Raw genomic sequence first — 13,418 nt, forward strand, 5'->3', positions numbered from 1 at the left:
TTTTGAGAGTAAGATTATTTGAGAGTAATAATTATACTAGGAAAAACAAGCGTGCCGAGACAACAGATATGACGGAGGCTGTCCTGGGTAAATGAACATCTGACGTTCACACGACGTCCTTTCTTTAAGGTTTGTATTCTCTTTCTCTGAGTTTTCTATTAACTACGTAACATTCGGCAGTAATACTGAACACTGAGGAACAACAGTTCCGTTCTCTTGAGAAGACGTTTTCCAAGAGAGAAAACCGACTCCCCACCTTCTCCCCAGCCTTCCAGTCTTGGAGCATAAACTAATGTCTTAAATGGATCTGAGAAAAGTCTGCTGTAATTTCTTTGACAAAAAAAGCACGATGGTGATTTAAATGACTTAAGATCCACTTATTCATTTTACTTTCCAAAATATTAACACAAGGAGTTTATACCGTAGCTTGTTCATAAAACAAACTTCCAAAATGATAAACCCCCACGAGGAGGCTAGGTCACAACCTATTTTTAAAATCTTTATATTAACCAGGAGATTCTCACAAAGACATTGCCACAAAATATTCTAGAAAAGCCACAGAGAGTCAAAATAAAAAACGCCTCCTCTGTGGGCAGGCCGGGAGCCTCCCTGGGGCGCGGGGGTGAGGGGGTGAGGGGCGCGGATGACCTCAGTTCCGCAGCAGCAGCATCCGCTCGGAGCACGCCTGCCCCACCAGCCCCGCATACTGCAGCACGGCGGCCTCCTCGCTCGGGTCCTTCTGCTGTTTCTTATAAACGCCGTAAGGCATTATGGCTTTCTTGTGGAACACCTGCAAACGGTCAGGCTCCTTACTGCGACCTTCGTCCACTGCAAGGACAAAGAAAAGTCACAGGTCAAACTACTTTTTATATCCGAGTGTAACAATATTTAATTCGAATAATAATGACGCATGAAGATGTCCTCCTTGAGCAGTATGTTCCAACAAGGATGTTCATAAGTAATACCCTGCTGACAGGGAAGAGATTCCCTCCCCTGAGAGAGCTAAAACATCAGAAGAGAACTGTACGCAATTAAAGAACGGGTCTTCAACACATTATTTTCTCCTCATGGTCAAGTTTATAACCGTCTTGCCTGAGTCTGAACTGTGCTGATTTTGCCTCCCCCCCAAGCCGATGTACTGTCCGAGGTTTTCATCCCTGCGACAAAGCCGTAAGGCAGTGGCCTGGGTGGACTCGAGCCAAGCAGGTCCTGGCACTGGGGGCAGGTTCTGGGGGCAGAGGGCAGACGCTTACAGCTCTCCGGGGGGACGGGGCAGGGACGCCTAGCGGCTGCGGCTCTCCCTTCTCCTCTTTTTGCAGATAAACAAAACCAAGCAGAAGTGTTCTATGGAAGTTTCTAGGCATCTTTTAAGAGAACAGCTGGTCTGTGCCCTTCAACCCTTCCTTCACTGTGCTGCCTGCAACATGAACATCACGGCAGGAGCGTTAACCAACCCTCCTCCCCCTTGCCTGAGATTAGATTTCCCTTAGGTGAGAAAACACAAAAGCCAGAAGGAACCCGGGTACCTGAGGACTCCACATAATAAAACTACCGTACCAGCCCTGGACTACCTATGTAAAGAATTTCATAGAAAAAAGAAACTATCTTGTTTAAGCCAACTTACTTTAGGTTTCTACTATTGGCAGTTGCTCCTAATTCTAATACAGGGAACAACTTTGCACTATCAACTAAAATGGACCATGTCTTTATCACTGACTCAGCCAGGCCACTTCTAAGAATCATCCCACAGATGCGGTTCTCAACCCTGACCACATACTGGAGTCATTCAAGGAACTTTTTAAAAATACCAAAAAAGTCCTGGATCCCACCTCCGGACATCCTGATTTAGAAAGTGGTCTGAATAAAACCTGAGCATCTGTATTTTCTTAAGCCCTTTAAAGTGGGTTGAGTTGGGGCACCTGGGTGGTGCAGTCGGTTGAACTCCCAGCTCTTGGTTTTGGCTCAGGTCATGATCTCAGGGTCGTGAAATCAAGCCCCTTCGTTGGGATCAGCACAGAGTCTTCTTGAGATTCTTTCCCCCTCCCTCTCCCTCCTACCCCCACTCACTTTCTCTCTCTCTAAAATAAATGAATAGATAAAATCTTTAAAAAATAATTTAAAAAAAAGGTGGGTTGAGAACCACTGTTGTAGAAAAACACACACAACAGTATTTATGTATGTGCATAAAGATATTTATAGCCACACTCTCAGCAGTACCGAGAACCTAGAAACAACGCAAATGTTCACCATGGAGAACTGGTCAAATAAGTTAAGGTATATGCATATAATAAAACGCTACACAGCTATTAAAGACAAAGGAAGGTAGATTGTTAAGTGAAAAAACCGGAGGTACAGTGTAAGCTACTGTTCTTTATAAGCCTAGTATATGCACAGAAAAAATCTGAACAAACATGCATCATCCTTTTTGCAATACTTCTCTCCATTCCCTTTGCCTAGAAAGACCCCTCCTTCCTCCAGGAAAAAACATGGCTCGCCCTCTTGCTTCATCAGATGACTTCAAATGTTGGCTCCTCAGAGGGCCTTCCCTGACTCTCCACAAAACAGCATCCCCGCTCTCCTTGCTCTCCTTAACTCCCTTCATGGCACGGACTACCACCTGACATACATAATTATTGTCTGTTTCCTTTTCCACTAGAAAGTTCTATGAGAATTCAAATTAAATGAAAAATTGTGACTGCTCTGCCCACTAATATTTCCCTGGTGTCTAGTACAAGTACGATGCCTGACAGTAGATGCTCTGTACATATTTGCTGAATGAATGAATGAGTCTATCTCTGGAGGCTTTCACGTCATGGGAAACATACACACACACATACACATACTCTCACCATTTTTTGGATTTTCTATAATTGGCACAAGGCTTTTATAATTTTAAAAAGTTGTTTTTAAGGTTGATTTAGGCATTTTTAAATTAATTTGGGTCTTCTGAAAATGAAAAGTGGGAATGCTAGTTTCCTTTTCAACAAAAGGATTCTTTTAGAAGATTTCTCAGGGTCTTTCAGCTATAAACTTCTTCAAGTCAAATCATAAACATAACAGCTTTCACAATAGAGTCGCTATAAATTCAACATTTTATTGGGCACCTCACAGAAGGCTCTATGTGTTTGAACATCTGAATTGGATTACATCCCTTTTTATTGTGTAATGGAAGCAACAATTAAATGTTTATTCTTCCTCAACTGATGCTGTTTCCTCTACTGGGTATTCATTAATTAGTCTGGATTAATCATGCAAGATCAGTTTCAGAAGAGACAGAAGTCACACTATTTTTCCAATATCTAAAAGAGAAAGAAACATCCCATTTTATGGACTCATGTCATAGGCTAGCTGATCTCAATCATCAGAAAGTGATAAAGTGAGGGCATTCCAAAACTGACTGCACTGTACACCTGTTTAGAAATTTGTTAGAGAGAGATACAAGCTAATCATGTACTATTACCCCCAAAGAAATTCTCCATTGTCAGAGAAGGCCATGTTGGTCCACTTAGAACCCCACTTGGGAAGGCATGCAGACGTGAAGGGAAAGGGGTCACCAAGGATGCCAGCCAGAGGGCCCTCATGCCCTCAGAACCGAGTGCGGATGTAGTTTTAGATTTTCACTTTACCCAGGACACATTCGAGGGAGATCAAGGGGCAGGGGTATAGCATCTGGAGGAACAGGGATCCAACCCCTCACTACTGATTTATCTCCAGCGCCACGCCCAGGCCAGTCTAGCCTCCCTGCTTCTACCACTTGGCTCTGCGCTGCAGGAGGCTGGAGCCAGGAGAGGGTTTCTTCCCAAAACCTTTCGTCTTTCTTCCTTGGCTCTGCTTTGTGGCAGGAGCTCCAGCTGCTACTTTTTTTTTTTTTTTTAAAGACTTTATTTATTTATTTAACAGAGAGAGACACAGCGAGAGAGGGAACACAAGCAGGGGGAGTGGGAGAGGGAGAAGCAGGCTTCCTGCAGAGCAGGGAGCCCGATGTGGGGCTCGATCCCAGGACCTCAGGATCATGACCCGAGCCGAAGGCAGATGCCCAACCATCTGAGCCACCCAGGCGCCCCTCCAGCTACTACTCTTAAAGTGGTCAAGGTTCCAGCTTCTACTGGTAGCCCTTGCGTGGTTCAGGGGTGGCTCAGGGGTGGTCCAGGAGTGGCCCAGGAGTGGCGGTGGCTTCCAGCTATCACTCATCTCTGGGTCACTCTGTGCCTTGCCCAGCTCTCAGCAGCACCACTCTCTGTTATCACCAATTCCCTGCATTAAATGTTCTCTGTTGTAAGTACCCCAAGTGGTTTTGGTACTCTGGTTGACTATACCAACTTCAAAATATGTGTTTTTAACAAATTACTCTGTCCAGCTGAAGCAGAAAATCCACATACTTTAACACAATGAAATATTTCGCATTTACTAGGTCTCCACACCCTTTAACTAGGGTAAGTGACAAAGGAAAAGGGCAACAACCTGGTTCCTGATGTCAATTTCAGGCATTTTAATGTCCACACACTGCAACACAGACAACTAAGTCACATCACCTGGGTATAAATGTAGCAAGAAAAAGGTAGGTTCAAGTACGTTTACAGTCTGATACAAATAGAAAACTGATACAGGTCTGAGAGCAATAAAGGAGAAGAACACTGGCAAACTGTACAAAATCTTCTAAATCTTTACCTTTGAATTTTTTAAACTGGAATTTTAAAGTATGTCTGATGAGAGACAGCAGCAGAAAAATGTTCACCTTTAGCCCAGAAGGCTGACCTACAGCCTGCAGAGTTCTGATAAGGATCAAATACGTGCCGGTTGCTACATTCTTCAAGGGTCTCATGACTGCCTGTACATCTCACCTATAGTTAACATCAAGCTGAATGATAAGCACCAGAGAAATCTTGCAGAAGTAGTTTTATGAGTAGAAATTCGCAGATGTTTATGATCTAATACTCCCTGCACATCCCCTCCCCTTGAGCACTAAGCATATAACCACCAGCTTCATTCAGCAAACATGCACCTCTTTCTGCCCACGAGTCCTTTCCTGGTGCTGTAATAAAAGCACCTTTTTGCACCGAAATCATCTCAAGAATTCTTTCTTGACCATTCATGCATGGCCCCACATCATATCTGTATTTAACTTTACAGAATGATGTGTAACCGTTTAAACCTTTATCCTAAAATATTTTAGGACAAACATAGTTCAAGATTCAAACTGGAACACTCTAGCAAATAAAAATGTTAAGACCTGATATGCCATCATCTTATCTAGAACGAAATGCCACTCTCTAATTTTTATTCTTTGCTAATATGGCATATAAAAATAAAAATAGAAGATTAGGAAAAAGCCCACCATTATGCAGAATTTACAGCAACTATTCTAAAGTGCTCCTCCAAAAGAGTAGGAACTTGTACATTGTTTCGTTTGTCAAAATATAGACTTCATTTCTCTTTATTAAGATTACAGAAAGAGTTTTCAATGATATGCAAGTCAAATTTGGGAGAAAGACTACAAATATGCAAACTTTAACTACTGAATTCCAAGTTGGCTTGTGATGCCATATGCCGCTGCATCTACTGTTAAACACATATATCTAATTAATTTTCATAAAGCTTCTAAATTAATTTATAGCATTTTCAGAGAGGCTTATAGCACAGAAATCAATCGAGTTCGCTAGTTCTTTTTACTCCAAATACTTCTGAGGCCTTGTTCTGAGTCAAAGTAATCAAATGCATAATACACTTAAAAAGTAGGTATTGACCAGCTATTATTCACTTTTTTTTTATGATTTTATTTATTTATTTGACAGAGAGAGACAGACAGAGCACAAGCAGGGGGAGCAGCAGAGGGAGAGGGAGAAGCAGGCTCTCCACTGAGCAGGGAGCCCGACGCGGGGCTCGAATCTAGGACCCTGGGATCATGACCTGAGCCGAAGGCAGACGCTTAACCGCTGAGCCACCCAGGTGCCCACTGCTGTTCACTTTTTAACATCATATGTAATTTAGGTAATAATGAATTTCAAAATCCTCTCCTCATTCTCTTCAGTGTTAACATACCCAAATTATTTGGAGATGCAAATATAGTTGGTCTTGGTGTTCAAAGTCCGTCCGGTTGGTATTAGTGTCATTGTTGTTTAACACAGCACTGACTCTATCACCAATTCACTTATCCGAAGCTTTTTATTAAATTACTGAAATACAAATTACTTTTCTTAATTGCCTCAATTCTTTAGTTTCCCCATTAAAACGCTCTGACCATAAAAAAGGCATTAAAACGTCATACAGATTAGAAGTAGCACTAATGCATTTCTTTCCCCACCTAAAAAGACTTAAATTGCAAGTCAAACTTGAAATGTAAACTAGAATCCTGCCTACCCAAAGATATGACTAAAACTGCCAGAAAAAGGGGATGCAGAGCCACAAGACATACAGTAAGAGAAACAGAGGAAAGATACACTTTTATAAATTTTTCAAAACTTGACATTTCAGTAACTTGAACTAACTCAACGAATTTTCTGGGAATTAGTCAACAAAATTACCAAATACTCAATAATAAGCACATTCATTCTTAAATTTTGTATTTTTTAATTGTAAAAGTAATACTTGCGGGCGCCTGGGTGGCTCAGTTGGTTAGGCGACTGCTTTCGGCTCAGGTCATGATCCTGGAGTCCCGGGATCGAGTCCCACATCGGGCTCCCTGCTCAGCAGGGAGTCTGCTTCTCCCTCTGCCCCTCCTCCCTCTCATGCTCTATCTCATTCTCTCTCTCAAATAAATAAATAAAATCTTTAAAAAAATAAAATAAAATAAAATAAAATAAAAAAATAAAAGTAATACTTGTAAAAACTCAAATAATCTAGAAATAAACAAATAGAGTGATGTCAGCCCCCACACAGAACCCTTTCTCTCCCACCTTCTCCCTGTCTCACCAAACTTCCATCCACATTACCAGTGCTTAACAATTTCAGAAGACACATTTAAATATTAGAGGAGTTTTGGATCACATTCTACCCATACCTTAAATTAAGGCCACAAAGTCAAATCAATCACCCTTTCAAAGGGTATACTGTATTAAACTTCAGAAACTGCGGCGCCTGGGTGGCTCAGTGGGTTAAGTGTCTGACTCTTGATTTCGGCTCAGGGTCATGAGATGGAGCCCCACATCAGGCTCCACACTAAGGGAGCCTGCTTAAGATGCTCTGCCTCTCCACCTGCCCCCTCCCCCCTGCTCAGGTGCACCTTCTCCCTCTCACTAAAAAAATAAAATAAAATAAAAAAGTCTTAATTGTTAAAAAAAAACACAAATCTTCAGAAACAACTGATTATCATTATAGCAAAATACAATTCGCTTCTGGGCTTAATAATCTGCAGTGTTATTATCAATAGTTACCTTTGCAATGATGGCTAATTCTGATTCCTAGCACATTTATTAAAACCAATTTAAAACCTAAACAAGAAAAATCCTGCCAGATACTTAAAACAGCAAATTAAGTTATGATTTATTTACTAAAGTAAAAAAAAAAAATGCATCTCAACCCTCACAAAACCTTTTGTGATCACCTTGAATCGCCTGCCTGATAAATGCCATCAGTGCTTGTAGACAAAAACCTATGTAGCTCAATCCATACAGCACAACAGGCCTCTTCTTGAGGGGACCCCAAAGAGACTGGAGAAATAAGCCATTCTGAGATTAAAGACCACTTGCCATCTCATCCAAGGGTAACTGCCAGCCTACTGGGAGGTCTTGGAAATGTGTGCCAACAAGGACCTCTTCTACCTTTTCTTTCTCTAATGTATCACAATTTCATAAACTAAAAACCAAAGGCAATCCTGCAAACTCTCTGAGTTGAGCATTTGATCAATGACAATACAAATATGCTGTTACATCAATGTGTTTTAATCTTCCAGGAAAACTCATCATGATGGGGAACGACGGCTTGATTTTTATTCACAGGAGATGAACTGCGCATCACAGGTGCTTTCTAAGGAAAAGAATCTAGAGATCAAAGCTTTACTTCTTATGGGGATTTAACTCATTCATTATTCTTATAATGTCTAGGCTTTTCAGAAAATGATGAAAACAGTATTTTCTTAACTTCATTATTTACTGCTACAGCATTATTACATAAAGATGAAAAGGTACATACTCTACAGTTTCTCATGAATAAGGTGGTACGGTGGCAGACCTGGCGATGTGAATGAAGCTAAATACAGTTGGGTAAAATTGTGACATAACGGAAGAATGTGAAATTGTGAAGAGAGGCATGATAGAACTCAACTCTGAAACCAAACTCAACTCTGGAAAGTTCAAAATCAAATATGATTTAGAATATTTTCGAGTGACAGGAGGTATGAACAAATGTTTCAATCACTGTGGAGGAGGGTGGGGAGAATCTGTAAAAGGAATATTTCAGTCTGGGGAGCAAAGGGCTTGGCAGGGGGACGCATAGTACGTGTGACAGAAATGAAATCAGTTCAATCAGCTAATTCTTCAAGTCCACTTGGTGGGAGGCTCAAAAAATTGCTTTGGGAATCCAAAAGCAATCAGGGAGAATTACACATTTTCATCATCCATAAGGAATAATGTTGCCAGTCATTTCACTTGGAATATTCTTTTGGACAAAATGAAAACAAACCTAAACTTAGCTTACATAAAACACCATTTAGTAACAGCTTTATTGAGATATAATTCCCCGACCACACAATTCACCCACTTGAAGTGTATGATTCAATGGTCTTTAGTGTATTCAGATTTGCGCAGCCATCACCACCATCTGGTGTAGAGCATTTTCGGCATCCCAGAAAGGAACCCCATATCTATTAACAATCAGTCCCCATCCCCCTCAACTTCCCTAGCACCAGGCAAAACCAGTCTATTTTCTCTCTCCATACACAATCTCTTGTGACTTATTTCTTTCACTGCGCGAAGTGTTTTCAAGGTCCATCCATACTGCAACATGAATTAGCACTTCATTCCTTTTTATTGCCAAATAAGATGCCATGGTACCAACACAGCGCTTTTTACTTATTCTGTTGATGGACATACGGGTTACTTATGCTTTCAGACTATTATGAATAACATTATGAACATTCATGTCAAAGTTTTTGTGTGTTTTCACTTCTCTTCAATATATACCTAGGAGTGAAACTGTTGGGTCAATGGTAACTCTATGTTGAACCTACTGAAGAAATGCAAGCCCCTTTTCCAAAGCGGCTGCACTGTTTTATATTTGATCCGCAGTGTATAAAAGTTCCAGTTTTTTCACGTCAACACTTGGTACTACCTGTCTTTTTGACTAAAGCAACTCTGAGTGGGAATGACATATTATCTTACTGTGGTTTTAGTTTGCATTTTCCTGATGGCTAAAGATGCTGAGTTTCTTTCCATGTGCTTGCTGGCCATTCATATATCTTCTTTGGAGACATGTATATTCGCATCATTTGCCCACTTGAAACTGAGCTTTTTATTGAGTTGTAAGAGTTGTTTATATATTCTGGATACTAGATCCTTATCAGTTATATGATATGCAAATACATCCTCCTGTTGTATGGATTGTCCCTTTACTTTGTTGATGGTGTCTCAGGAAATATGAAAATTTTTAAATTTTAATGAAGCCTTATTCATTTTTTTCTTTTTGTTGCTTGTCCTTTGGGTGTCATATTTAAGAAATCATGCCTAATCCATGGTTAAGAAGATTTACTCCTATTTTTTTCTAAGAGTTTTTTGGTTTTAGCTCTTCCATTGAGTTAATTTTTATATACACTGTGAGATAGGGAACCAATTTCATTCTTTCGTGTGTGGATATCCAGTTGATCCAGGACCATTTGTTGAAAAGATTCTTCTTCTCCCACTGAATTGTCTTGGTATCATTTTTGAAAATCAACTGACCATAAATATGACAGTTAATTTCTGGACTCTCGATTCTAGTCCACGGATATATATATGTTTGTCTATATGAGACCACCATACAATTTTAAATTTCTTCTTTAAGATTGTTTGGCTATTCTGGGTTCCTTTAGTTTTCATGTGAATTTTAGGATCAACTGTCAATTTCTGCACAGAAACCAGCTGTTATTTTAATAGGGAATGCATTTAATCTGTAGATCAGTTTGAGGACTACTGCCATTTCACCAATATTAAGTCCTCCAATCCATAAACATGGGATGTTTTTCCATTTACTTAGGTCTTCTGTAATTTCTTTCAACAATATTTTGTATTTTTCAGATGGTAAGTTTTATACTTCTCTGTTAAATTTATTCCTAACAGTAATTCTATCTTTTTGATGCTATTACAAATGAAACAGTTTACTTAATTTCATTTTTAGGTTGTTCACTGCAAGTGTATAGAAATAAAACTGACTTTGTGTGATTTTTTAAAGTTTTATTTAAACTCCAGCTAGTTAACATACAGTGTAGTATTAATTTCAGGTGTACAATACAGTGACTCCACAGTTCTATACATCCCCCGGTGCTCTCCATGACAAGTGCCCTCCTTAATCCCAATCATCTATTTCTCCTGTCCCCCACCCACCTCCCCTCTGGTATGTGTGTTGATTTTTCATCCAGCAATCTTGGTGGACTCATTTATTAGTTCTGATGGCTTCTTAGTACATTCTTTAGGATTTTCTATATACAAGATCATGTCATTTGCAAATAAAAATAGTTTTACTTCTTCCTTTCCAATCTGGATGCCTTTTATTTCATTTTCTTGCCTAATTGCGTTAGTGAAATATTTTTCTAAGGAAGAAAAACTATGTGATTTTGTTAAACTTGTCACGTGATGGTAACTAAAAATAACTCCCGATTTACAGAAAAAGGTCACCTGAAGAAAACAGGATGATACCAGGCCCTTAGTCAACTGTGGGAAAAAATCACACCAACTTTACCTCCTGCCTCAGCACACTGCCAGCAGGACTTAATACTGTTATCGTAAGTAAAATGCTAATAAATAACCCTCTTCTGATGATGAATAAGGTTGGTATTCTCTCAAGTTTCTCTGTTTTAAGATTTTATTTTTTTTAAAGTAATCTCTACACCCAACGTGAAGTTCAAACTCACAACCCTGAGATCAAAAGTTGCACGCTCCACTGACTGAGCCAGCCAGGCGCCCCTACTCTATGTGTTCTGACCCTTGAATACTCTCTTAAATACTTCCTATTTCACCATCAATGTTTACCCTAGTAAAGGCTACATTTACAAACTGACGACAATATAATGAAAGAAATGTAAATTAAAACACAAAACATGCCATTACAGAATTTCTCTAAGACAAAGGGGACGGACGCTGGTTTGCCCAGCTGCTGCTGTGTGCAGGGGCTGGGGCTGGAGCCAAAGAGGCGGTCTGGCAAGTTCGGGGCTGGCAGGACTGGGCCACCTCTGACCTGTGTGGTCAAGTGACTAGTAACATGCAAGGGAACTGGTTACATAAATACATATATTGAGAAAAATGGGAGTTAGATTGCTCTGTCAGAGAAGGGAGAGACAGACAGAAGATTAGAACAAATTCTACTGTGTTGGATCAGAACTGGAGGTACTGGTGGAAACTCATGGTTCTTATACACTGTACAGACAAATAGATGTAAAAACAGAAGTGTGTATGTATGCACTCCTGTGTACATGCGCACACACACATGTATCTATTCTAGATCTGGCTGCTGAGAGGACTTGGAAGCAAAGAAACCCCTGCTGTGATGAGCACACTTACCGCCCAGATCTTGTTTTCCAAATACACTCCCCATGAAAGAAACCGAGAGCTCCTCAGAGAAAAGCCTGAATGCAGTGCTGGACCAGGGAAAGTACAAGATGAGCCTGGAATATTTTGTGCCACACTCAAACAATGATGGGGAGATGTCAAAAGAACACAGGAGTCACCTTGAAAAGGTTCCTGCTGGCCAAATCTGAGACAATCTGAGCATTCAAAATAAACAATGAGAGCAATGGATTATAATATATTGACTAAAACGCTAGGATTCCAGGAGTCCACACTGATATAAATGAACAGGGAGAAGGCACTGCTCTCTCTTCCAGCAGAATGCCAATCTACAGAAGTAGAAGTAATGATGGAATTAGAAAATTCTCACTTGGCAGCCATCTCAGTAATAAATGATTCAAGCAAGAATCATCATTAGTGGATGTAAAAACTAGCAGACATAAGTTTGACAGAACAGGATATTTACATTGTCTCAAAGTATCTCCCTACAAAATATTTATTACTTATTAACTTATACAAAATACTAATTTTACAGTGGAGACACTTGGCATTTATTACTTTACCAAGTGGTATAAATTCAAGTGCCCAACAGTGAGATGGGTGGACAGTGTGCACCTCCTCAGATGATGCAGTAAGAACACAGCATCAGTTCTAGGATATTCTTGCCAAAACTACGTAACCTGCATCTAATTATGAAGAAACATCTGAGGAACAAAATTGAGGAATGTTCTACAAAGTGATTGGACTGTACCTTCAAAAATGTCAAGGTAATGAAAGACAAGGGTATATACTAAGGAACTCTTCCAGGCAAAAGGAGACTGAAGAGACAGGACAGTAAATGCAGCATACAATCCTGACTTGCACTCTGGATTCAAAAAAAAAAGAAGGAAAACAGAAAGTAGGTTTGTACGTGTGTGTATGCATTTTTAAATGTGTCATAAAGGACATTACTGGGAAAATCTGGGAAATTTTCCCAGTAATGTGAGAATTAGATGGTGTAATATAACATTGGTACTGTCCTGGTCTGGCTGGCTGGTTATGTAGGAAAGTATCCTTGTTTTCAGACAATATACACTGAAATAGTGATGGAGCAATATATCTGCAACTTATTCTCAAATGGTTCAGAAAAAAATACAGAATAAAGGGGGGGAAATGAGAAGGCCAATATTTACAAGTGGGAAATCTGGGTAAAGGGTGTGCAGAAGTTCTCTGTATTAGTCTTACAATTTCTCTGTAAATTTGAAATTTCAAAATAAAAAATTAACAAATGCCAAACTGTGTTCTTTGGCCTCATCATATTGTATTTGTGTATTTTGAAACCCAAGCATTACATTTGTACCTTCTAATTGTTAAATTTTGTTCTGACAAATTCCCATCACTACAGCCTCTTGAGGTATTTTCAGCTTCTGTTTCTTCTAACATGTTAGAGATCATAATATCTGGAAATTCAGCAATCAAGATTAAGAATAAAAATTAATTTTTATTAAGTCTGAAAAAAGGCAAAGGAAAAGGTAATGCTGCGTTTAATATAAGTCAAAACATGGACAGCTGATAATATTTTGATTATCAAATACATTGACTTAGTTCATTTTATGATCTATGATGTTCAGTTGGTTTGACAAATTAGTTTTTTAAATCAATAGCTTTAAATTCCACATTTGACAATTCATGAAAGTTATTACCGTGATAACAGGTAATCTCATCAGTAACCTCACTGATATGTGACCC

At 39.6% G+C, this 13,418-nt stretch overlaps 1 protein-coding gene across 3 annotated transcripts in view; it reads right to left on the minus strand.

The window, feature by feature from the left end:
• Positions 1-602: 602 nt before the first annotated feature.
• The window catches only part of ATE1 (arginyltransferase 1), a 165,630-nt gene continuing 152,814 nt past the window's right edge, over positions 603-13,418 (minus strand). For all 3 annotated transcript variants that reach the window (XM_044916617.1, XM_044916616.1, XM_044916615.1), the window contains exon 12: positions 603-828. In XM_044916617.1, coding sequence (XP_044772552.1) covers positions 650-828 — 179 coding nt within the window. In that variant the 3' untranslated portion in view covers positions 603-649. The remainder of the gene's footprint in view (positions 829-13,418) is intronic.

Source organism: Neomonachus schauinslandi, chromosome 6 (genome assembly GCF_002201575.2).
Source record: "Neomonachus schauinslandi chromosome 6, ASM220157v2, whole genome shotgun sequence".
Taxonomy (NCBI): domain Eukaryota; kingdom Metazoa; phylum Chordata; class Mammalia; order Carnivora; family Phocidae; genus Neomonachus; species Neomonachus schauinslandi.